The sequence below is a fragment of the Ornithorhynchus anatinus genome, chromosome 4 (assembly GCF_004115215.2).
Source record: "Ornithorhynchus anatinus isolate Pmale09 chromosome 4, mOrnAna1.pri.v4, whole genome shotgun sequence".
Classification (NCBI taxonomy): domain Eukaryota; kingdom Metazoa; phylum Chordata; class Mammalia; order Monotremata; family Ornithorhynchidae; genus Ornithorhynchus; species Ornithorhynchus anatinus.
Window position 1 is genome coordinate 15,716,252 of NC_041731.1, and position 23,753 is coordinate 15,740,004.

General features: G+C 39.4%; 1 protein-coding gene across 1 annotated transcript in view; it reads right to left on the reverse strand.

Annotated features, from left to right (window-relative positions):
- The window catches only part of ABCA13 (ATP binding cassette subfamily A member 13), a 247,710-nt gene that overhangs the window by 128,137 nt on the left and 95,820 nt on the right, over positions 1 to 23,753 (reverse strand). Inside the window, exons 33-41 of the mRNA XM_039911957.1 lie at positions 19,131 to 19,440; positions 16,303 to 16,417; positions 12,825 to 13,154; positions 11,081 to 11,150; positions 9,686 to 9,820; positions 7,361 to 7,498; positions 3,860 to 4,046; positions 2,723 to 2,941; positions 923 to 1,119 (exon numbers count right to left, since the gene is read on the reverse strand). Of these exons, the coding sequence (XP_039767891.1) occupies positions 923 to 1,119; positions 2,723 to 2,941; positions 3,860 to 4,046; positions 7,361 to 7,498; positions 9,686 to 9,820; positions 11,081 to 11,150; positions 12,825 to 13,154; positions 16,303 to 16,417; positions 19,131 to 19,440 (1,701 nt within the window). The remainder of the gene's footprint in view (positions 1 to 922; positions 1,120 to 2,722; positions 2,942 to 3,859; positions 4,047 to 7,360; positions 7,499 to 9,685; positions 9,821 to 11,080; positions 11,151 to 12,824; positions 13,155 to 16,302; positions 16,418 to 19,130; positions 19,441 to 23,753) is intronic.

The following is a 23,753-nucleotide window of genomic DNA, read 5'->3' on the forward strand; positions in this document are numbered from 1 at the left end:
AAATTAACTCTTTTTTCTTTCCCCTAAAACTATGTGGGACAAGGATTGTTTCTGATCTGAATGTATTGTATCTACTCCAACTGTTAGTACAGTGTTTCGCACATAATGGTAATAATATTTATTATTTACTGTGCAGAGCACTGTATTAAGCAATGGGGTTAGTCCAATATATTTGGTAGACATGATCATCATAATAATACAGTAATCATGCTAATAATACCAATTGGCATTTGGTCCTGTCCCAAATGGGACTCACAGTCAAAGGGGGAGGAAGAAGCGGTACTGAATCCCCATTTTACAAATCAGAAAACTGAGGTCCTACAACAGGCGCATGATAAATGCTTAGCAAACACCTCAATTTTTTTTTTACCTTATCCATATGGTAAACAAGCATACGGAAACCTTTCTCCACCCATCCGATGGCTAATTTAACTGGATTATTGTTACAAACTGTAATGACTATTTAGAACTATTCTAGGATATGCTTTTTTCAAATTACCCTGTAAATAAAAAAAAGTTTAACATTTTCTCAACTCCTGGGGAACATGTGCATCGTCTCTGCATGGAGGAAGGAAGAGGTGTATATAGGTTTAAAGTGGGAGTGTGTGGAGGAGAGAGTCGAACATTAACGTTTCACAAGGCCCACACAAGACACTCTCTCTGAATCCTGGGAACTTGGTTAAATTGCACTGACTTAAAGAAAAAATAAATCATATGTAAAATGGATGCTCTAATGAAAATCCAATTTTCTACCAAAGTATTCCAACTGAATTTCTAGTATAAATTCTCAGAAACCTAAATCAAAACATTAAATCATCTCCTTGTTCCACTTGACACAAATAATCTCCTGAAAGTGTGACTATCGAGGAGCTCTCTATCGCAAAACATTATTAGGGAAAGGCAGAATGGATCTCATTTCTACCCTTGCGATGTCTCAGTAGAATATCCCATATGCCCCGGCGTGAGCAGGGATCCACCCCACTGGTAGGCTCATCCAGTACGATGATCTTCGAGTTTCCAATGAGAGAAATGCCAATTGAGAGTTTTCTTTTCATCCCCCCAGAGAGTGCTCTGGTTGGTTTGTGCTGATGTTGGGTTAACTCTAACTCTTTGAGGGCTCTGAAAACAGAAGAAAGCACAGATCTGTAATCCATGAAACATGAATTTGTTTTGGTAAATATAATCTCCAATAATCCAGTAATCTTTCTCATTCCTTCTATCCACCCTCCCCTCCCCATCTACTATGTATTTGGTTATGTACCCCTTAAGCCCCTTAATACTCCCCCCAGCTCCATGGGACTATGTAAATATCTTTATATCTTATACTCTATTATTTTCCCTTCCTATAATTTATTTTAAGGCCTGCCTCATCCTTGTAGGCAGAAAACTCCTTGTGGAAAGGGAGCATGTCTAACAACTTTATGATATTGTACTTTCCCAAGTGTTTGGTAAAAATAATAATTATGGTATTTGTTTAGCACTCACTACGTGCCAAGCACTGTTCTAAATGCTAGGATACTACAAGGTGAGCAGGTTGTTCAGATAACCGGTGCCTCAGTTATCTCATCTGTAAAATGGGGATTGAAACTGTGAGCCCCATGTGGGATAGAAACTGTGTCCAATCCGATTTGCTTGTATCCACCCCAGCACTTAGTACAGTGCCTGGGACACAGTAAGTGCTTAACAAATACCACAATTATCATCATTATTATCATTACAGTATTCTCTTCAAAGTGGGGGTTTAATTTAAATACTACTGATTGACTATTTCTAAGGATCATTGGATTGGACAAGAGTGACATGATTTGATCCAAGGAGCAGGTGGAAACCATAAGTGCAAAAGAGCAAAAGAGAAATGTCTTGGAATGACAGAAAGCAGCAAACTCAGAGAGACAAGAGGATAGGAGGAGTCCTTTGCCGCCCTGAACCATCAGATCAGGGGAGTTTTTTAAGCACAGACGTTATGTCAGCTGAACTGACAGAGACCTCTTGTAAGAACTGCATAAAAGCTCAGTCAGGAAACATCCAAAAATATTGAGATATGTCTCAGAATTGCCCTCTACATCTCCAGGAAATGATGTTGGGGATAGTGATCCCGGTATCCTGGGCAGAAATAAGGTGGCAGGTGTGATATGAAGGCGGATTGGGAGAAACTGAACCCCACCCGACTCTTCTCTGTGGGTCTAGAGAACCAGATGTGGATGACCATGCTCCAATACTCCTGCCTCCAATAAACAGTATTGTTTTGTGGTCTCATTTTGTGGGATGCTGTGCTGAGATGTTGGGATGGGGGATTGTGGCTCCTGGAGGGGTCTCTTACAGGGGCCTGGGTTCACTCTGTTATACTGTACTCTCCCTAACTCTGGGTATACTGCTCTGCACACAATAAGTGCTTAACAAGTATGATCGATCGATTGATTGATTCCTCTTTGCCCCTATTCTCACAGAGCAGGAAAGAAGGAAGAGAAGGCACAGATGAGGTATAGTATTCTGATGTCTCAGTTTTCAAACTCATATGGTCACATATATATTAATCCTACATGTGCATAAAAACAGATGCATAACTACATCAATATTGCTTGCTCTGTACTCATTTCTAGCTCTCCTCCTGGACTAAATTATGTTGATGGGAGCCCTTAGAAATATTTTCAGAGTAGAATTCTAAAAGTTTGTCTTTTACAGTTTCTATACTTTCTTTGTAAAAGAAACAAATGATACTAACTTGTTGACTTGCTGATGTAATTTTTTCTTGGTCCAGAGAGGTGCCTTTAGTGAAGCAAAGAGGACCAGGTGTTCTCGAACAGTGAGGTTGTCGAAAAGGACATCCTGCTGTAGGCACACTCCCATCTCCCTTCTGATAGCTGCAAGATCTGTCTGCATGTTCTTTCCATTAATGGTGATGATACCGGATGTAGGCGGGTAGAGTCCCGCTAACATGGATCTGACACAAACATAAATTCACAGGGCCAGGAAATGAATCATGAAGAACACCCACATATATTCCATTTTGATGTCCCAGTTTTCAACAAAAATACAGTCGCACGTATACTTAGGTACACACGGATACATTTGAACATTATTCACCACTCGTGAAATTCCATACCAGTTCTTAACTCCCTGATGATTCTTGGGAAAGCTAGAGGTTCTCCCCCCAAGGCATGATTCAACAACTCATTCCCGAAGCACTGGTATCTCCCATCTGATAGAGGAAGAGCAGAATTCAATATTCTATTCCATTTGGGTCAGGAAACCTGATGATCTTGAATCTTGTATTAACCCCCTCATTTTGTACAATGCTAGGCACATGGTAAGTGCTTAACAAATGCCGTCATTAAATGACGAATGAGCCTCCATCCTGAAACTTCAGGCCTAGGAATCTGCACAACAAAATGGGGCTTATCATTTAGATTTGAGCCATAATGCTTTCAATAGAAAGAATACCACAGGAATCACTAAAGAAATTGCTAAAATTCTGAACAAATCAAATAATATCCATTTTATACAACTAATTATAAGTGTTCTCTTTATTGCAGAGAATAAAAAGAATTGTCCTGGTGGAAAAGAAAGTACCGCCTAGTAAATTTTCTCTCCTTGTACAGGACAATATAAAAAAATTACATTCTCTTGTGGAGTTTTCAGAGATATAAAGAAGAGCTTTGATTATTTCAGACCCCTAGCAGGCAATCTACTTCAAGCCTGCTAAAGTGGGCTGGGTTTGAACCCCAGTTCTTCGATTAAAAGCCCAGGAAAGGATAATTAACCCAAAAAGGGATCACAAAGAGCCTGCTGTACAGCAACATCTTAAAGAATTGAAGATCTAGCAATCTATCACTGTTGCACAACTTTTAAAAAGACATACATAATGGTTGTTTTTCCAGTCCCATTGGGCCCCAACAACGCCGTGATTTGATTTCTGTAGAATGTGAGGGTGAGGTCTTTAACTGCCGTCTTTCGGTTGTCGTTATACATCTTTGTGACAGAAGTCAGTGCAACTCCTATAGTATGTCTTTCCCGAATATTTTTCGCCTGACTTTGTGTCATTGAGCCTGTGTGGAGAAAAGTAACAATAACGTGTGAATTGTGAAGTATCAGCAGCCTGGAGATCTACCACCATATTTCCTGAAGGTTCACTAGCCTCACCTTCTTGACAAGGTCTTCATGGCCTTCCTTGTGAGTTATAGCTTTGTGAAGCAGCTAAAATGAACTAACAAAAGAGATTTATAGGTCGGAAATGAAAGAGGAGATGTAATAGCCAAAGGCATCTCCACCAAAAGACTCACAATAAAAATTTGACTACTAAACGTAGGGCCATACGTTTCCAATAAATTAATTATGCAAAGTCAATTCTGGTATTTACATTTCGCTTCATTTATTTTTAGTGACCAGCACCATTTACCACCAGAGTTAAATAGTGATGGACTCATTTTCAAGGGAATTTTATGTAAACCTGTTTGTTAAACTCAGGGTAAGTTTCCCTGTGAGTCAAATCAAAGAGGTTCTAGGTTTGGGATCACAGATTAATCCATTATAGGTGCTCCCTTCACCAAAGAAAACTTACAGAGACACTATTGATGTGACCCCTGAAATAGTCATACCCCAAGGGCTCCTCCTTACAATCAGCTTTAAGGCAGAGAATCAGCTTTCCCATCCTACCTGACCTTGCCAATCTCCTACTGCAACCCATCCTGCACCCTCTTCATCTCTAACACCAACCTACTCTTTATACCTTGATCTCAGCTATCTCTCCACCATCCCCTTCCTCTCATCCTCCCTTAGGCTTGGAACTCCCTCTCCTTCATATCTGACAGACCAACATATCATCAGAGTCCTACTAAAATTTTATCTCTTCCAAGAGGCCTTTCCTTGACTCATTTCTGCACTTGTTTTGTTTTCTGTCTCCCCCGTTTAGACTGTGAGCCTGTTGTTGGGCAGGAATTGTCTCTATCTGTTGCCGAATTGTAAATTCCAAGTGCTTAGTACGGTGTCTTGCACATACTAAGGGCTCAATAAATACGAATGAATGAATGAATGAATGAATGAATGAATGAATGAATGAATGAATGAGGTATTCAGTGAACTTGAACCTTCATTTAACTTGAAAATCATCATGGCCTAGTGGATAGAGCATGGGCCTGGGAGTCAGACCTAGGTTCTAATCCCAGCTCCATCACTGGTCTGCAGCATGACCTTGGACTAGTCCTTAATTTCTCTTTGCCTCGGTTACCTCGAATGTTAAATGGGGATTAAGACTGTGAGCCCCAAGTGGGCCATGGACTGTATATTATCTGATTAGCTTCATCAACCCCAGTACTTAGTACAGTGCCTGACACATAGTGAGCTCTTTAGAGTTACTACAAAAAAAAATAAAAAAAACTTTTGTGTGACTGTGGAGAATCTATACAAACTACATTCCCTGCCCTGTCCCTCTTGAGAACAGCTGAGGTGGAAATTAAACTGATTTGAACCTTGGAAAGGTAATATCCCTGATTTGACAACTCAGGAAAAATGATAATTAGGCAGTTTACATTGTTACATCTGACTTTTCTGTTAAATGTAATGTTGCTTCTGAAACCTGACTATAAAGCAATGTACTGCAATGAGTAACCCAGGACATGGCTGCTGTCTCTTAAAGATGCCCTTCCCCCACATAGAGAAAAGGAGGAAGCATGAGATTGTGACAACACAATCAGTAGGAATTTAGCATCTTTTTGGAGAGAAAATCTGGAGGCTTCTAAATGACTGAGAAGGATCTGGAGGGAGACTGCTGTCTGATATGACCATACATCCAGTAATTAGAAGGAGACCCTCCACTGCATCAAATAGAATCTCCCTACCATCAGCTTAGGAGGGAGAACCAAATTGAATTTCCATTTAACAGAAGAGGACACAGAGGCACAGAGAAGTTAAATGACTTGTCCAAAGTCACACAGCAAGCAATGGTGGAGCTGGAATTAGTACCCTGCTCCCCTGACTCCAAGACCACTAGGTCACACTGCTTCTCTAGGACCCTATGAACAAAGAATAGAAATGTCTTGCCATCCTGATGTAGTTTTGTTGCTGCTCTCAGAGACAATGAGTTAGGTTATCAGAGAACTGTATGCAGAGAAACCCTGAGGCATAGTAGAAGAGTAAGAGAGCTACAGAACACTTAGGGAAAAAAAAATCTAGAAATACAGAGTCCAACACTGTAAACAAGGCTTTGGAAAGTTTCTAGTCTAGTCTTGGGATGGTGGAGTACGTAGAGCCCAGCTGTCCTTCCTTGCCTTCAGATCTTTTTTCTTCTAGAACCATTATACCAAGAACCACTCGAGGAGTGGGGCCTTGTGGATAGAGCATGGAAGTCAGAGGATCTGGGTTCTAAACCTGGCTCTCACCAATACCTGCTGTATGACCTTGGATAAATCACTTAACATCTCTGTGCCTCAGATTCCTCATCTGTTAAATGGGGATTCAATTTGGTTCTCCCTCCTGCTTAAGCTGTGAGCCCGATGTGGGCTAGTGGCTGTGACTGAACTGATTATATTTGATCTAAACCAGTACTTGACACATATTTAACACTTAACAGAAGCAGCATGGTGTAGTGGATACAAAAAGGTCCTGAGAGTCAGAAGGTCATGGATTCTATCCCTATTCCACTACTTGTCTGCTGGATGACCTTGAACAAATCACTTCACTTTTCTGGTTCTCAGTTTCCTCATCTGTAAAATGGGAAATGACACTGTGAGCCCCATGTAGGACAGGGACTGTAACCAACCTGACTTGCTTGTATCCATCCCAGCACTCAGTACAATGCCTGATATGCAGTAAGCACTTAACAAATACCATCATTATCATTGTTATTAACTAATGCTATAATAAAAACCACTGTTCTCTTCTTTGTTACCTCAATAAATCTTGTTCTGTTTTCCCACTGTGCCCAGAAACCAGTGAACTGTAGTGAAGGGTGTAAGCAGTATCCCGGGGCTGAAGGTTCCTTTCACTGGAATTGAATCCCAAACAAACCTAATTTGTATAATAATAATAATAATAATGATGGTATTTGTTAAGTGCTTACTATGTGCCAAGCACTGTTCTAAGTGCTGGGGTAGATACAAGGTCATCAGGTTGTCCCATATGGGGCTCACAATCTTAATCCCCATTTTACAGATGAGATAACTGAGGCACAAAGAAGTGAAGTGACTTGCTCAAAATTACCCAGCTGATGAGCGGCGGAGCCGGGATTCAAACCCATGGCCTCTGTCTCCCAAGCCCGTGCTCTTGCCAATAAACCATGCTGCTTCTCTGAATGGCTAGGATAGAGCAGAAGGATAGGGTATAGACAGCCCAAAGAGTAGAGATCTCATTACGAGAAGCCACGAACCTTTCTCTCTGTAGTGTCCATTGAGGAAGAATATATCAGAATGTTCACTGGGATGCTGTTTCTTTTCCAAAATGCACAGGTTCTGCCAATAGGACAGAGTAAATGGAAAATACCATGGCTGGCTTATTCCAAATGGTCCTAAAAAACATAAGTTAAAATACAATCAAGTTATTTTCTTGTATTCTGATGCTGAAAGTGTGATGCTATCTCCCTCTAAGTGGCAATAATTCAAGTATTTTGGCCAGGGCTTCTGCCAAATGATCTTGGACTGGTTTTAGGACAGGGGCTCTAGCCAACAATTTTCTGCAAATAATAGTCAGGGCTCAAAGGTCTTTGGATAAAGCATTTAGGAACTCCCTCCCCCTTCATATCTGACAGTCAGTCAATATCCCCACCTTCAAAACCTTGTTAAAAACACATCTCCTAGTCTTCCCCAACAAAGCTGTCATTTTCTCTCCTCATTCCCTCATGTGTCACCCTTGTTCTTGGATTTTCACCCCATCCTCAGTCAGCCCCTCAGCACTTATGTGCATATCGGCAATTTATTTATATTAATGTCTGTCTCCCCCTCTAGACTGTTAACTCCCTGCGGGCAGAGAACATGCCTACCGATAGAGAAGCAGCAAGGTTTAGTGGAAGGAGCACAGGCTTGAGTTCTAACGAGGTTGTGAGTTCTAACCCTGGCTCCACCACTTGTCAGCTGTGTGACTTGGGGCAAGTCACTTAACTTCTCTGTGTCCCAGTTACCTCATCTGTAAAATGGGGATGAAGACTGTGAACCCGATTAGGGACAACCTGATTATCATGTATCTACCCCAGTGCTTAGAACAGTGCTTGGCATTTAGTTGCCATTGTTTTTACGAGATGTTCTTCCCCTTGACTCTATTTATTGCCATTGTTCTTGTCTGTCTGTCTCCCCTGATTAGACTGTAAGCCCGTCAAACGGCAGGGACTGTCTCTATCTGATGCCGACTTGTTCATTCCAAGCGCTTAGTACAGTGCTCTGCACATAGTAAGCGCTCAATAAATACTATTGAATGAATGAATGAACATAGTAAGTGCTTAACAAATACCATTATTATTATTTTTATTAACAACTCTGTTATAGTGGACTCTCCCAAGCACTTAGCATAGTGCTCTGCACATAGTAAGCACTCAGTAAATATGATTTATTGAAAATATTTCTTAATCTCTCTATATGTTGGGTAGGAACAAATGGAGTTAAATTATAACATAGTTCCTTGTCAAAAAAATCAGTACTACCCCACAAACTCTCATATATGAATTCTGAACAGATACTTGTGAAGCATTTTCCTTAGAGAGCTCCTAATTTGGACTCCCCTGGCACCAGTTCTAAGAAGCCAATTTTTCGATCAATCTGATATGTCTGGGAAGGATAGAATCTTGTTTTAAATTAGCGTGGTAGGCATTAATTGGGCTTTTTCTTTGTCCTAGTATTTTTTAGGTAAAACTTTCTTTACATTTTGAAACATGATTCAGATAGAATTTAGCAATATTCTTTGACATATTAATTTATTCAACGGTCCGTCATCCACATAGACTTAATTTTCACAGTTGCAGGAAAATTAAGCCCCAAAAGTGGACAGTGTATTTATTCTGTCTCTATCTCTGATGCTGAGCACATCTGTTCAGTCTGATTAAATAGTACTTTTTTTCTCTCCTGACTGTTCAGGTCTGCCCTGCAAACTCAACATAAAAACTTTCCTCTTATAACACAGTTCTTCTCTGTGAAAGGAAAACTACTAATTGCCTTGATTCAGCATTGTGATTGGGTGAGAAGAAAAAGGTTTATCAGGCAATAGTAGCTAAAATAAATTGTTCAAGTAACTAAATCCAAGTTTCTTTCAAGTTATGTTAGCCCACATCCCTCCTGGTTTTGAATTCTATGAAATCTGTAATTTTCATGTTCTGGGTATTTCTGTCACTAAAAAGTCTATCTCTTCGCACCCTTATGGGAACATTCACTTGTTGAGTCTTACGATCACCTCATCTGCCTATTTAAAAGTGTTTCTTGTTATGATAGCATCACCTCCTCTACTACAAAAATGTCATAGGGGAGTGTAAAGTTAAGAGCCTTTAAAATCCCTTTCAATAAAGTGTAACCTAAAAATAGAGCTTCTCCTAATTTCTAATCCCATCGCCCTAGTCTCTAAATCATATTCATACTGTTCTTGAATTCACTATTTTTTTTCCACGTTAATTTGGTAATGAACAATAAATTTTAGTAGAATCAGTAGTATACATTTATGATTACTTTTATTGTTATGGGTCTATAAAGTTTTTTTTAAAGCCTAGAATTCTTACCAGGAATGCAATTACTGAAGTACCATCCACACACAAAATACACAGTTGAATCAAAAAGAATCATCCAACATGCCCAGCCAAATGTCATATCTCCTCCTAATTCCACGGGATTGTATATATTACTCCACTGAATCCCTATTCAAAAAGGAAAAGGTCAAAGCTGAAGCTGCACAGCTCCTTTCACAATGGGTTTTTCCGGGGATAAGCAGATCAATACTAAGTGTCAAGAAATATCTGAGCATTCCTAAAGTAAAGGTTAATGCCAAGGATTATAATTATTTTTCAAAATGAAATGTTAGATCACTTAGCATGTAGTCTCTTTTTGCTCCCCAAATGGAGTTGCATATGAAAATATGAGAAATAACAAACATTGTAATTATGACCATTGAGTTTTAACAGGATCATCCTGAATTTCTTGGGAAAAGTATACAAGCTTAGGCCAAAAAGGTTGGGAAAATAAAGAAGGATCCTTTAAATAAATGGTGACTAAATTGGGTAGTTAATTTATAATATCATTGATCTAATCAAAACCCTAATATCCAACTCTTTGCTTTCCAAGCCTCCTCCAAAGAAGGACTTTGTTTTCCCAGCTAATGTTCACCATTTGTATTGAAATATATTGGAATATCACTTTCCAATGAATTGCCTGTTTATGACTAAAGAAAAAACCCTCAATATATTTAACTAAGATTATGAACTATTAGCTAGTCATTCATTTATTTCTCAAAAGTGATGACATTTGCTTAACTTTTAGTTATGTCTCTTGATTTTCATGAAAGACAAACACATCATTTAAGTTTCTCTAGTAAATGCTAAACTCCTCTAGGGAATCTTCTGCTTAGTCTTCTACTTTTATTCTACTCTCCCAAAAGTCTAATGCAGTGCTCTGCACTTAATTGTCAACTCCAAAGCTTCTGAGAATGATAACCCCAAACATGGTACAACACCTCGATGAAACTACACAAAACATATCAATCTTAGGTGTTCCAAAGGACAAACAGCAGTAGACGATGCTACATCACCATTACTGTATATGCTTTCTGAGAAGGTAGAGACTAAATCAACTCATTTTACTAGTTGGTCAGGTTGTTGTCTAGAGTGTAAGCTCTTTGTGGGAAGGAAATGTGTCTACCAACTCTCCCAAATGTTTAGTACAGTACTCTACATACACTAAGCACTTAATTATTTCAAGAAATATAGGGAGTTAGTTTGTATTCTACGACCACCCATGTCTCAAAATTAGTCACCCTCACTGAAGGAGAGGCTGGATTTGAAACACCAAAGACATGTCCAGATTTTCTCCCATCACACTGCTAAAATAAATCCATTCTCATAAATTTCCCAAATGAGTTTGGTAGAATCCCTCATTACTGAAAAACTTTACTGAAACCTTACCTGTTTCTTGCCCTTCTAAAAATGTTATGAAAAACACTCCTTGCCCAAAAGCAGTTGTAGATAGAAAGCACTGCAGAGGGTAATGGAAATGAAAATAGGTACATTAGGGTTTGTTTAGTGATTATATGAACATGTACACTACTAAATTCAGATGGAAAAACAATGAAGCATACACATTCAGATTGCCCAAACGATTACTGTAGGCTAGTAATTACATTTTCAACCCCGAAAACTTTACCAGAATGGTGACACGTTTGTTAAAGAGTTCAAGAGGCTTGTATCAATAGTCAATGGAATTATTTTCTGTAACGGATGAAATACTGTAAAGTAAATGTCCCAAAAATATATAAAATGTATAAGAAATTGCAGTAGAAAAAATAATAAAAAAATTTGACTCTTGGTAGGTATTTCTCTCAAGTTCACTAGAGGCAAGCTAATGCCTTGGTACTTCATACTGGATAGATGTTCTGTTGGAGGAAAATTATCATTCTTATTGCCAGAAGAGAGGAAAATGCTTTACTGCATTAGAAATGGATACCATTGAAAAATGACTTCAAGAGATAAATATTTAACGCATCTGTGGTAGTGTGTAATCACTACTAAGCATCTGGAAACAGATGGAAGGAACTCTAACGTCACCTAAAAATTCTGTAGAACATGAACATTATTGCATAAACAAAACATAAAGTTTGCAGTTTAAATCATAATAGATATTCAAAGTTGTTTTCTTCCCCCAAAATGCTCCTATCCTGTTGGATTAAATTGAACATATCTAATTAACACTGACACATTGCTGTGATTAGTGGTGAAACATTGCTTTTACTATAATCTTAGCTATTATGCATAAATCCAAAGTTATGGGTATTATATGGTCATGATTATGGCTTAGCCCAGCTGGTTTTTTTTTAGATATGATTGTTAAGATACTAAACAAACAAAATTAATAATAGGAGAGAGATGGGAATTGAAGGGACTGTGGCAATTAGAAAGTCTCTACGACAAGTTAAATGGATAAAACAAATTGGACTTCATGATAGGGTTTATTATAGGTCTACAGTAGGCCCAGAAAGACTACCATTTAAGCAATGCAATGGAATTTAATGAAGTACCATAAAGGCATATCTTAAAAGTTCATAATTACACAACACTTTTGATAGATGAATTTTTATACAGCAATCTTTCCTTTCACCTCCGTGCACTGTTCCATCTTTCACCCACTAAAATCTCTGAACTCTGATGTGTTACATTCCAATTTTATTTTAACACAGGCAAAGCAGGGACCTTTCCAGTTAAAGAGCAATATCTGTAATGTGATTGCATTCACGGTGCTGCAAGGGAACATTTATTTTTAACATATATAAAGTCTTTTTTCATTTCATCAGAAGCATTGATTGATCACCCGCTGTTTGCAGAGCACTCTACTTGGTGTTAGAAGCCCGAAGAACATATATCTTTTGCTCAGTCAGGCACGGGACCCTGAGAACCGACTGTCGTACGGGGTCTTCAGAGTGCTGCTGATTTCCAAAAAGCTCAATCCAGTCTCCTCTGATAGCACATTCATAATGGCATTTCTCAACAGGTTGCCACCTAGTAAAGCCATTGTATTTTCAACGAGATATGACTGCCAGGCTTGGATCTCAGACAGAATAAGGAAAGAAAGATTTTCTAAAGTTCAAGTAGCTCTGAGGATGAATAGATCAGCAATGTCTACAGGGGAAAAGATTTTAAAAAAACCAGAACTTACCAGAATGGTCTGCATAGCAAAGCTTAATTGATTCTGAAGGACCAATAGCACTATATACGGCAGGAAGCTGATCATGTATAGGAGGCTTGTCCAGAGAGCTGCTGTACTTGCGCTCTTGAAAAATGCCCCTAGGAAGTAACTCAGCATGACAACCGAGATCCCAAAATCCAGCAGGAAGAGGAAAATGATGCAGGCGTCGCTATGTAGAAAGATGCCCGTTGCTTTTAGGATGGTGACCAGAGCCAAGCTGCTTATTGTCAGCATAATGGTATTCTCTAGAAACCAGGCTAAGAAATGAACAACTGGATGCACTCCCATCATTCTCATGAACTGTTACAGTTGGCCGGCGTGGAGGAGATGGGGAGAGAGAGAAAGAAAGGGAGAGAGAGAAAACTCTAAATTATCATTAGCAGTGGAAATTCTGGGGAGTCCATAACGGCTGCCAAGTCAGCGCGTTACCCAGAAAGTTACCCTAGGCTAGTTCTTTCTAGACTAAGTTCACTGTGGACAAGAAATATGTCTACCAATTCTGTAATAATGTACTCCCTGCAGAGCTTAGTACAGTGCTCTGAATACTGTAAGCGCTCAATAAATGTGATTGGTTGATCGATTTGATAATTCACATATTTGAGTGATTGGCAGCTTTGGGTAGGATTTCTTGTTTCTTATTTGGGAGGAGTAAGGGAATAAAGGAAGGGACTTTTTTTAGTGTAAGTCTGGTTTTTCTTATTGGCATAATCTAAGGTCATTCACTTATGTCACCATTTCAGAATAAAAGGCTTTATGCGTAAAATGCTTAAAATTTCTTCAAATAAGACATTTCAGAAATTGTCAGGGATTCCTTTAAAACTGAACTCTGAAATCTTTAAGGAGTTGTAAGAAATACACGAAAGGTTTCTTATCAAACAACTGAACTACAAATGAATTAATTTTAATTAAATTCACTCTCTCTCTTCTACAAACCCATCTATTGTTTCTCTCACTAGAAAACCACACCCTCGCCTATAAATCTTCTCTTTTGAGACTCTGATCTGATTTTCTTTCTCTCTTTTCTTGATTTACCTTAATCTATAGTTTTCTGACCTTTCTGTTTGTGACTTTCAGTCCTTCCTTTCTATATTTCCCTCTTTCTTCCTCCCTGAAATCTTTCTGTCTCAATCTGTTGGTCCTTATCACTTTCTGCTTTTTTCTCACTACCCATCTTTGATGCGTTCGGTCTCTGCCTTTGTGTCTGTTCTTGTGTGTGTTTCTGCCTCTAGCTTTGTGCTTACTTCCTTTTTATTTCTGCCCATTTCTTTGTCTATGTCTCTATCTCAGCCTTTCTGTTGTACGATGTTTCTAACTTTCCTTGTCTGCCTTTCTATCTCCAACTCTTATTCTAAGCAATTCATTCACACAGGTTCTTGGTTCTGAAATTTCAGTACCAAGTAGTTCATCTCTTGTTCCTGACGATGACAGCATGACCGCCATCCATCATCCCAGTGTTTAGAACAGTGTCCAGAAATTATAGAACAGTGATCTAGTGCTTAGAACAGTGATTGGCACATAGTAAACGTTTGACAAATAGCATTATCATCATCATCATTCCTGCCATTGTCCTGATCTGACTGCACTGTAACTACCCCAGTGCTTAGTTTAGTGCTTGGCACATAGTAAGCGCTTAGCAAATTACAGAAATTATTATGACAGTCCTTAGCATCACCATCATCATCCATGTATTTCTGTATCTCTGCCTATGTGATTGGTTTTGTTTTTGCTTCTCTCTGCATTTCTATCACTGGGAGTATTCATGTTTTTCTCTGTGGTTCTCTTCAACATAGGACCCTATGTTGAGTGGAAATGGCCCGGGGGGAGGGGGGTATTATGCAAGGAGGGTGGAGTGGATTTGCAGATGGGGGGGTGAGGATTTGGGATTGAGGGGAGGGAATAGAGTGGACAGGGAGGAGCAGGAAATCAATGAGTGGCAGGGAAGGCAGGGAAGAATTAAGGAGGTGTGGAATGGGCAGAAGGGGTGCCTGGGTAGTAGGGAGGTGATGAAATGAGAGGTGGGGCTTAATGGGTTCTCAATGACTCTGCGGGATGGATTTCTGTAGGAGAGATCATGCCAAACTAACTTGAGCAAGAAGTAAAGTAGTCCTACTGCAGGGGATGTCTTAAGCATGTTGATATTCACCCCTTTCCCAGCCCCAAAGTATGCACGTACATATCCAGATCTAATTTAATTAAATGGCATTCTCCCCATCTAGTACGTAAGCTCCAGGAGGGCAGGGATAGTCTATATCTGTTTCTTGATAGCATTATTTCCCAAGAGCTTAGTTTAATGCTCTACATGCTGTAAGCACTTAATCAATACCACTGACTGATTAATTGATCCACATATACATACACACACACACACACACACATATATATATGTGTGTGTCTGTGAGGATCAGATGATATAATTTCTAAATCACTTCACTGCCTTGAGGTTCAGATTCCCAGGAGTATAATGAGTAAATAATTCCCACTATCTCCCTTAAACTTTTATTAAATGATTAGATTTTATGAAGCTGTTGATTATAAGCATAGTCAATCAAAGTTATTGAGTGCTTACTGTGTGCCAGGTACTGTACTAAGAACTTGGGAGACAACAATATAGGAGCTGATAGACATAGTCCCCGGACACATGGAGTTAGTGTAGAGGGGAAAGAAAAGCATCAATATAAATGAATAAACTGTGGATCTGTACATAAGTGCTGTGGGGCTGAGATTGGGTTGATAAAGGGTACAAGTCTAAGGGCAAGAAAAACGCAGAAGGGAAAAGAAGTAGAGGAATTGAGGGCTTGGTCGGGAAAGATCTCCTGGAGACATGATTTTAATAAGACTTTGAAGAGGAGCATTATTGTTTGTCATATATGAAGGGGGAAGGAGTTCCAGGTCAGAGGAAGGACATGGGCAAGGGTTTGGCACTAAGAGAGATGAGATGGAGTTACTCTAAGTGCTCAACATACTGCTACATATAAACTCTTTTCTCAAATCAGCTGTGCTGACTTTCAGCCCCTGGGACCAAATGAGGAGACCAAAATGTGTCCTTTACTTTTAAAACAAAATCTAGTTGGAAGGTACGTATTGCTTTATTCATAATCTACTTCCTGGTCCTTCCGGTGACCTTTGGATACATTGTTGACTAAGCAATGCTGGTTCAAAAGGAGATTATCAGATTCTGGTTCCAGAGTTCCCATTATTGTCTGTTCTCTTCAATTTCAGCAGAAACCAACCTCTCAACACCAAGGCTGAGAAGCCAGCTCTCAGCAACATCTCTGTGAATAGGACTTGGCAGCCAGCACTGCCCCGGAGAACAAAAATAAATACGAAGCAGGTGCATTAGCAGGCAGCACACATAGCAAAATGCCATGTCCATTGCTGTTTGATGCTTATTTTTGGTACACCTTCTGTCTCACCCAAGTTTACAGTTAACGCTTTAACTGGAAGCTACCTCCTCCAGCCGAATCTCTCTCTCGTAAACCAACTTCCGAACCATGCTGGCGACAGATACCATCCACGTCAGCATCATTATCAGTGGAAAAAAGAAACCAACGTTGTTCAAGAATCTGCAAGTAAAGAACATCTCTGTCAGGATCCTTGGGGAAGGGAAATGAAAAGAAGATATTATCCGTCCTTTAATATTTGGGAAATCTTGTCAAAATCTTTCTTTTAAATAAGTAGTTAATAGTGCCTTCTACTGACTGACAATGCCACAAATTTCTACTGAATTAGCATCTCTAAATGCCCTTTTACATTATGGAAAAAGAAAAGGCACATTTTCTGGGGCTTTAAAATAAGGAAGAGAATGAGAATGTCTATAACTCTCACTGCATATTTACTTATATGATTACATTATTAATTTCTTCAACCATTCAAACAGCATTGAGCATTTACTGTGTGCATGAACTGTGAGCAATCTGATTAGCTTGTACCTAGCCCTATCACTTAGTACAGGGCCTGGCACATAGGAAGTACTGAACAAATGTCAGTGGAAAAAAAAAAGTAAACGCTCAGTAAATACCATTGACTGATTGGCTGGTGCTAATCTGTGTATGTTAGTTGACGTTGCTGTCCGTAATTTATATTTACTGGGAAGAAAATATTCTACTGGCTTTTAAAAAGTGCAGCACTCATAGCCACTATCTGGAGACCTAAATGCCAAGCAATACAGCAGAAGAAATGAGTACAACAGAAAAATTCTTGCCATCCAGAGTGTTCTATCTACAGCTGACTTTTTTGTTTTTTACACCAGAATTCAACATTTAAGACTTAGGTCACTCTCAAAACTTTTCTTCTGACTTTCCAAAGACAAACCAAAACACAGATGCAATGATTCATGGAAGACAAAGGATTGAAAGTCCACCATATTCTATTAAATTACCGCACAGAGAACCTGCATTTCAATAAATCAATAATAATAAAAATAATAATAATAACCAGTTTTTGTTAGCACTTACTATGTACTAGGCACTCTACTAAACTCTGGGATGGATACAAGATCCTCAGGAACTACATGGGGCTCACACTCTAAGAAATTAGGATAATAGGTATGGAATCTCCATTTTGCAGATGAGGAAACCGTGGCAAAAATAACTTTAGTGACTTGCCCAAGGTCACACAACAGGAAAATTACAAAGCTGGGATTGGAACCCATGTGAATGCAATGGAGGAAAATATGTCACTTCTCTAAAGAAAGGGAATAATCAGTGGATAAGAATTGCTGATAAAATAACTAAAATGTTACAGCATTTGAATTATGTTTTCAATAGCATTCTATTTGATTTTCTTTGCCATGTAAATGTGCAATGACCATGCTAACATCCATGTCCACCAATCATGGAGTCAGTCTCCATTGTAAAGTATAGAGAATCAGTTTCCCTAATCATCTCATTAACACTGAGAGGTAGTTCAGAGAAAGGAAACACACAAGTAGGTTTTTCAGGCCTGTAAATACTAAATATTTCAGAAATGAGGATAGAGTTGGAAGTAAAATCAAACTTCAGTGACATCTCAACCCAAGCACATGTTTTCCTCACAGTTATCTGAAAATGTTGTGACCATATAATTGAGACAAAAATATTGGATCTACTTAACAAAATGTGAATATTCTTCCCAGATATGAGTATCCAAAGTCCTAAAGTGAAAAATAAAGCCAATGCTTTACAAATGTTTGAGTTGTGGACTTAAAATTGAGGTTTCATCATTGACAAAACAGGTTTTTACAGTCAGTCACAAAATCCTGTCAGTTCTTTCTTCATAACCTCTCCAGTATCCACAACTTCCACTGCATCCAAACCAACACTGATCCAATCACTTTTTATATCCCAATTACTGCATCGTCCTCCAAGCTGGCAGTCCTGCCTCCAGCCTCTCCCCCCAGCCTGAATGGTATTTGTAAAGAATCATTCTGTGCATGTCTCTCCATTCCTCAAAAAATTCCAGTGGTTGCCTACCTAATTTTGCATCAACCAGAAAATTCAGACTATAGGCTTTAATCTTAATCATTTCTTTCCCCACTAGAACCCACACATTTCTCTCCTCTCCCACCAATCTTCTCACTGTGTCTCAATCTCATGTCTCTTGCTGTTTACCCTTTTCTCACACCCTCTGCACTGCCTGGAACTCCTTCCTCCTTAACATTCAATAGTTCACCACTCTTCTTGTTTTCAAAGAACTAAAATCACATCTCCTCCAGCAAGGCTTCTCTGGCTAACCACTCATCTCCCCTAACCTATTTTCTTTCCCTCCAAACAACTACTCCCCACTGCATATCTGTATACTTGGTTGTGATTCCCTACCTATAATTGATTTTAATGTCTGTCTCCCCGGCTAGATTTTAAACTCCTTGAGGACAGGGAGAAGCAGCTTGGCATAGAGGATAGAGCACAGGCCTGGGAGTCAGAAGTCCATAGGTTCTAATCCCGGCTCTGCCCCTTGTGTGCTGTGTGACCTTGATCAAGTCACTTCACTTCTCCAGGCTTCAGTTACCTCATCTGTAAAATAGGGATTGAGACTTTGAGCCCCACGCGGGACAGGGACTTTGTCCAGCTGATTTGTTTGTATCCACCCCAGCTCTTAGTAGAGTGCCTGAGACAGAGTAAGAGCTTAACAAATACCATAATTATTATTATTAACAACTTTTATTATTATTACCCTTTCAATCATTTAGCATGGTGCCCTGCAAACAGTAAGCACTCAAAAAATATCACTGATGGATGGATTACCCACATTCATAACCGAAACAGATTTGCTCCATATAAAGTGTGGATTTCAACTTACAGGTCACTAGTGTGACATGGATAGGGCATCGCTTGTGCTTGCAGGCCTGGTTCTACCACATCGAGTCCAGTCTGCACCAAAATGATGGCTCTTTCAATCATGTCTTGGAGGGGAACAAAGATGTGGTTATATTTAAATCCATCAGCTGGCAGGGTTTGGGGGTGGAATTTCCACAGAGGATTTTTTATCAAATCTGTTCTCATACTATACAAGACACTGGTTCTGATCGTATACACAGTGTGATGTGGGAGGCGGTGTGTGGACTCTGCTTTATACTTCCCATCATTCAGAGAACTGTTGAATATTATACCTGATAGGAGAGAAAGAGATGTAAAACATTTAGTCCTTCTGACATATCTTAAAACCAGCAACACAATGGGATTTGCATGTTTGTTTCTTTCAGAAACAGAAATTTTGAAGTTTTTTTCAGAAAATTCCATTTAAATTAAACTGTGACATTAGAATTTATTTTTTAAAAATGAGGATGCATTCAAAAAGCTTCATCATTGCTCAGGATATGAGTTTTAAATACATACTACTCGTGTATTTACTGAGTCATGTGGAGTAAATATCTGTTACAAGGAGGACAGTAAAATGTGGAATTACCTTAAACATTAAAAAAATTGCAGTACATTTAACTTGAATGATCAAGAAATTAATGAATCAGGATTAAGTTTGTAAATGAGTTGGTTTTGATCTTTGCAGCAGTCTGGGGTATGGATGGTTTGTGATGAAAATAACAATTGGAGAAACACAATGAAGAACTCTCTCATCAAAAACAGCTTATATTGTACAATCAAATCAAAATGTCTCTGAGCAGTTAGAACAAATTCATTAACCAGGTTTGAGATTCTCTCTAATAATGAAATAATTAGCCCTTATTGCTTTCTTAAGAGTGGGAAAAAAAGGGTAATTTTGTCACTGAATTTCTACTTGAATCTTCGATCTGTGCAGTCTAGTCTAGGCTATCTCTCCTCCACATGCAGATGAATTGTACTTTCCAAGCACTTAGTACAGTGCTCTGCAAACAGTAAGCACTCAATAAATACAATTGAATGAAAGAATGAATGAATGAAAAGTGCCAGAAATTTCTAGAAAACTCCAGATCTAGAAACTGTCTGCTTCTCAAGATGCCTCTCAGATGAAAGCTATTTTTTTATTTTTTTATTATTTTTTTTTTTTACAGTCTACCAGTCACTCATCTGGTGACATCTACTGGATCCCAGCCAATTATAGGAGATGAATTCACAAAGGAGGTGGGGGCTAGAAAAGCGGAGAGAAGCCCCAGAGTTACAGGGTAAATCAGTGCCTGCCAGGTGTCCGGGGGGAGGGCATGTGCAACTTGGTTTTCTGTAGACATCATCATTATCATAATGCTATTACTACTAATAATGATAATAGTATTTGTTAAGTGCTTACTATTTGTCAAGCATAGGACTAGATGCTGAAGTAGAGAAAATATAAATCATATCAGATACAGTCATCTCACATGTGGCACTTGGTCTAAGACATTGCAGTTGTAGTTTAATAGTAATAACTGAGTGCTACATATGCATTCCCACTGAAAAATAAGTGTGCACTCTAATGAAGAAATAAACAGTAAATTGTAATCAACAAAAATAACAATGCACGGTTGAATAAACACACAGAAATGTGGAGAAGCAGTATGGCCTCGGCAAAAGAACACAGGCCTTAGAGTGAGAGGACCTTGATCCAAATCCTGGCTCTGCCACATGTCTCCTGTGTGACCCTGGGCAAGTCACTTAGCTTCTTTGTGCCTCAGTCACCTCACCTGTAACATGGGGATTAAAGTTCTGAGCCCACGTGGGACATGGACTGTGTCCAAACTGATGACCTTGTTTGTACCCCAGCTCTTAGTATAGTGCCTGGCACATAGTAAGTGCTCATTACATACTATAAAAAATATTATTTAAAATGCCAAGCATGATAAAAAATAAAATACATAACTGCTAGAAACGAGTGGGTAGAGCTGTATGCTTCGGGGTATTGGAGACTAATCGGGAAAGGTTTATTGGCGAAGATGGAAATTTAGAAGGGTTTTGAAGATGGAGAGGGCTGCGGTCTAATGGATTTCAAAAAAAAAATTGACAGGATTTACTATAGGGTAATTACCAGCACTACAGAAGTGAGGTACCTGGAGGAAAAACTGAAGTACCTTATTTTGCACAGGGATAATAATAATAATGATAATAATAAAAAAGATGAATGAAGGTGAGGGAGGTATGCATTCATCATCACACTGATCAGGGGTTTGCTATAGGATGTGAGATGAAGGTCTAGAAGCACAAGCCAAATAAGACTGTCACCCCAGGTTCAGCATGAAAGTATTTGAGGAAGTGAAAAAAGAATGTGTTTGCAGATATAAGGGAACGAGTAAAAGAGACAGCATCAGTCAGAATCTCCAGAAAACAGTGGGCTGCACATGATTCAAAATTAACCTATGGACAAGGTTTTGGTGAACTCACCATACAATTGCCTAGAAAATAAAAATATACAACATAATGGATGTCCATTTGAAAAAAAAATCAATACAATTAGGAATTACTTTTAAATTTGGTGGGAGAGGTCTAGGACCCTGATGTTAAAAAATGGACTTCTTAACCCTAAAATGTGACCCGAGTGATCATTTTTAAAGTGTGCTTTATTTTTCTTACAGTAAAGCACCTTTTGAATTAAAACTATGCAAAATGGCAGTGTGTTCATTCAATAGTATTTATTGAGCGCTTACTATGTGCAGAGCACTGTACTAAGCGCTTGGGATGAACAAGTCGGCAACAGATAGAGACAGTCCCTGCCGTTTGACGGGCTTACAGTCTAATCGGGGGAGACGGACAGACAAGAACAATGGCACTAAACAGCGTCAAGGGGAAGAACATCTCGTAAAAACAATGGCAACTAAATAGAATCGAGGCGATGTACATTTCATTAACAAAATAAATAGGGTAACGAAAATATATACAGTTGAGCGGACGAGTACAGTGCTGTGGGGATGGGAAGGGAGAGGTGGAGGAGCAGAGGGAAAAGGGGAAAATGAGGCTTTAGCTGCGGAGAGGTAAAGGGGGGATGGCAGAGGGAGTAGAGGGAGAAGAGGAGCTCAGTCTGGGAAGGCCTCTTGGAGGAGGTGATTTTTAAGTAAGGTTTTGAAGAGGGAAAGAGAATCAGTTTGGCGGAGGTGAGGAGGGAGGGCGTTCCAGGACCGCGGGAGGACGTGACCCAGGGGTCGACGGCGGGATAGGCGAGACCGAGGGACGGCGAGGAGGTGGGCGGCAGAGGAGCGGAGCGTGCGGGGTGGGCGGTAGAAAGAGAGAAGGGAGGAGAGGTAGGAAGGGGCAAGGTGATGGAGAGCCTTGAAGCCTAGAGTGAGGAGTTTTTGTTTGGAGCGGAGGTCGATAGGCAACCACTGGAGTTGTTTAAGAAGGGGAGTGACATGCCCAGATCGTTTCTGCAGGAAGATGAGCCGGGCAGCGGAGTGAAGAATAGACCGGAGCGGGGCGAGAGAGGAGGAAGGGAGGTCAGAGAGAAGGCTGACACAGTAGTTAAAGTTGCAGTGTTGCTAATAACATTCGGTACAGATCACAATATTTTAGAACAGGATTTGGAGAGAGTGAGAGGAATAGGGAACAATAATTCACTTCTATATTGAAGTATATATAATGTATATAGTGTACATAATATACAATATAGCAGTGGACTGAGAACAGTTCTGCTCTTCCAGAAACACCGTCTGAAGCTTCTTTTGAGCAAAATTATATCACCACATTAGCAGTATTATCCTTTAGCAACTCTTAGATTTTGTGGAATTCTGTAGATTGTGCATTTTACTTCTTTTACACTTTTCCAAGCACTTGGTACAGCATTTTGTACTCAGTAGTTGTTAGATAAAAGCCAGGTGCAACTATTTAAAACTTATTATTACTGTGAATTGACTTAGTTGCAAATTGGTTCCTATGTGGTGCTAATGACTCACTGACAAGTGTGTAAGACTTCATAGAAGGGTTGGAGAAAGGGTCAGACAATGCAGCTGTTTTAACTCTGACAACCTCTAAAATATCACCCGATGGACAGAAACGATTTAACTTCAATTAGTTTTGGACACCTTTCCCCAGTTCCAACCCCTCAATTACCAGTGAAACAAGTGATGTAACAAGGCAATCTGGAGGTATTTTGAGGAATTTCAGGAGGTCATATGCTGCTTTTAGCAAAAAACAACTGTACAATATGGTAATAGCCCATTTTGCTTGTCACCATCTGAACTATATAGTTATCTCGTTCTATTTGATCAAATTCACCATAAGAATTTACCTCAAGCCAATCTCAGCTCTAATTTCAATAGATTTCATGGGTTTTGTGATGTTGACAGAAACATAAAAGGGAGCACAAGGCATAATTCCTTTCACTCACCCACTTCGAAGATTTCATTCTGGTAATGAGAATAATAATGATGGTATTTGTTAAATGCTTTCTGTGTGCCAGGCACCATACTGAGCCAGCTTATAATGTTTGTTTCAGAACCAGAATCTGAGTCTCTGCATGTCTTTCACTCCTTGGTTAGCAACCCTTCTCTCCCAAAAGGAGGAAACCTGAAGCTCCTTGAGGACAGGG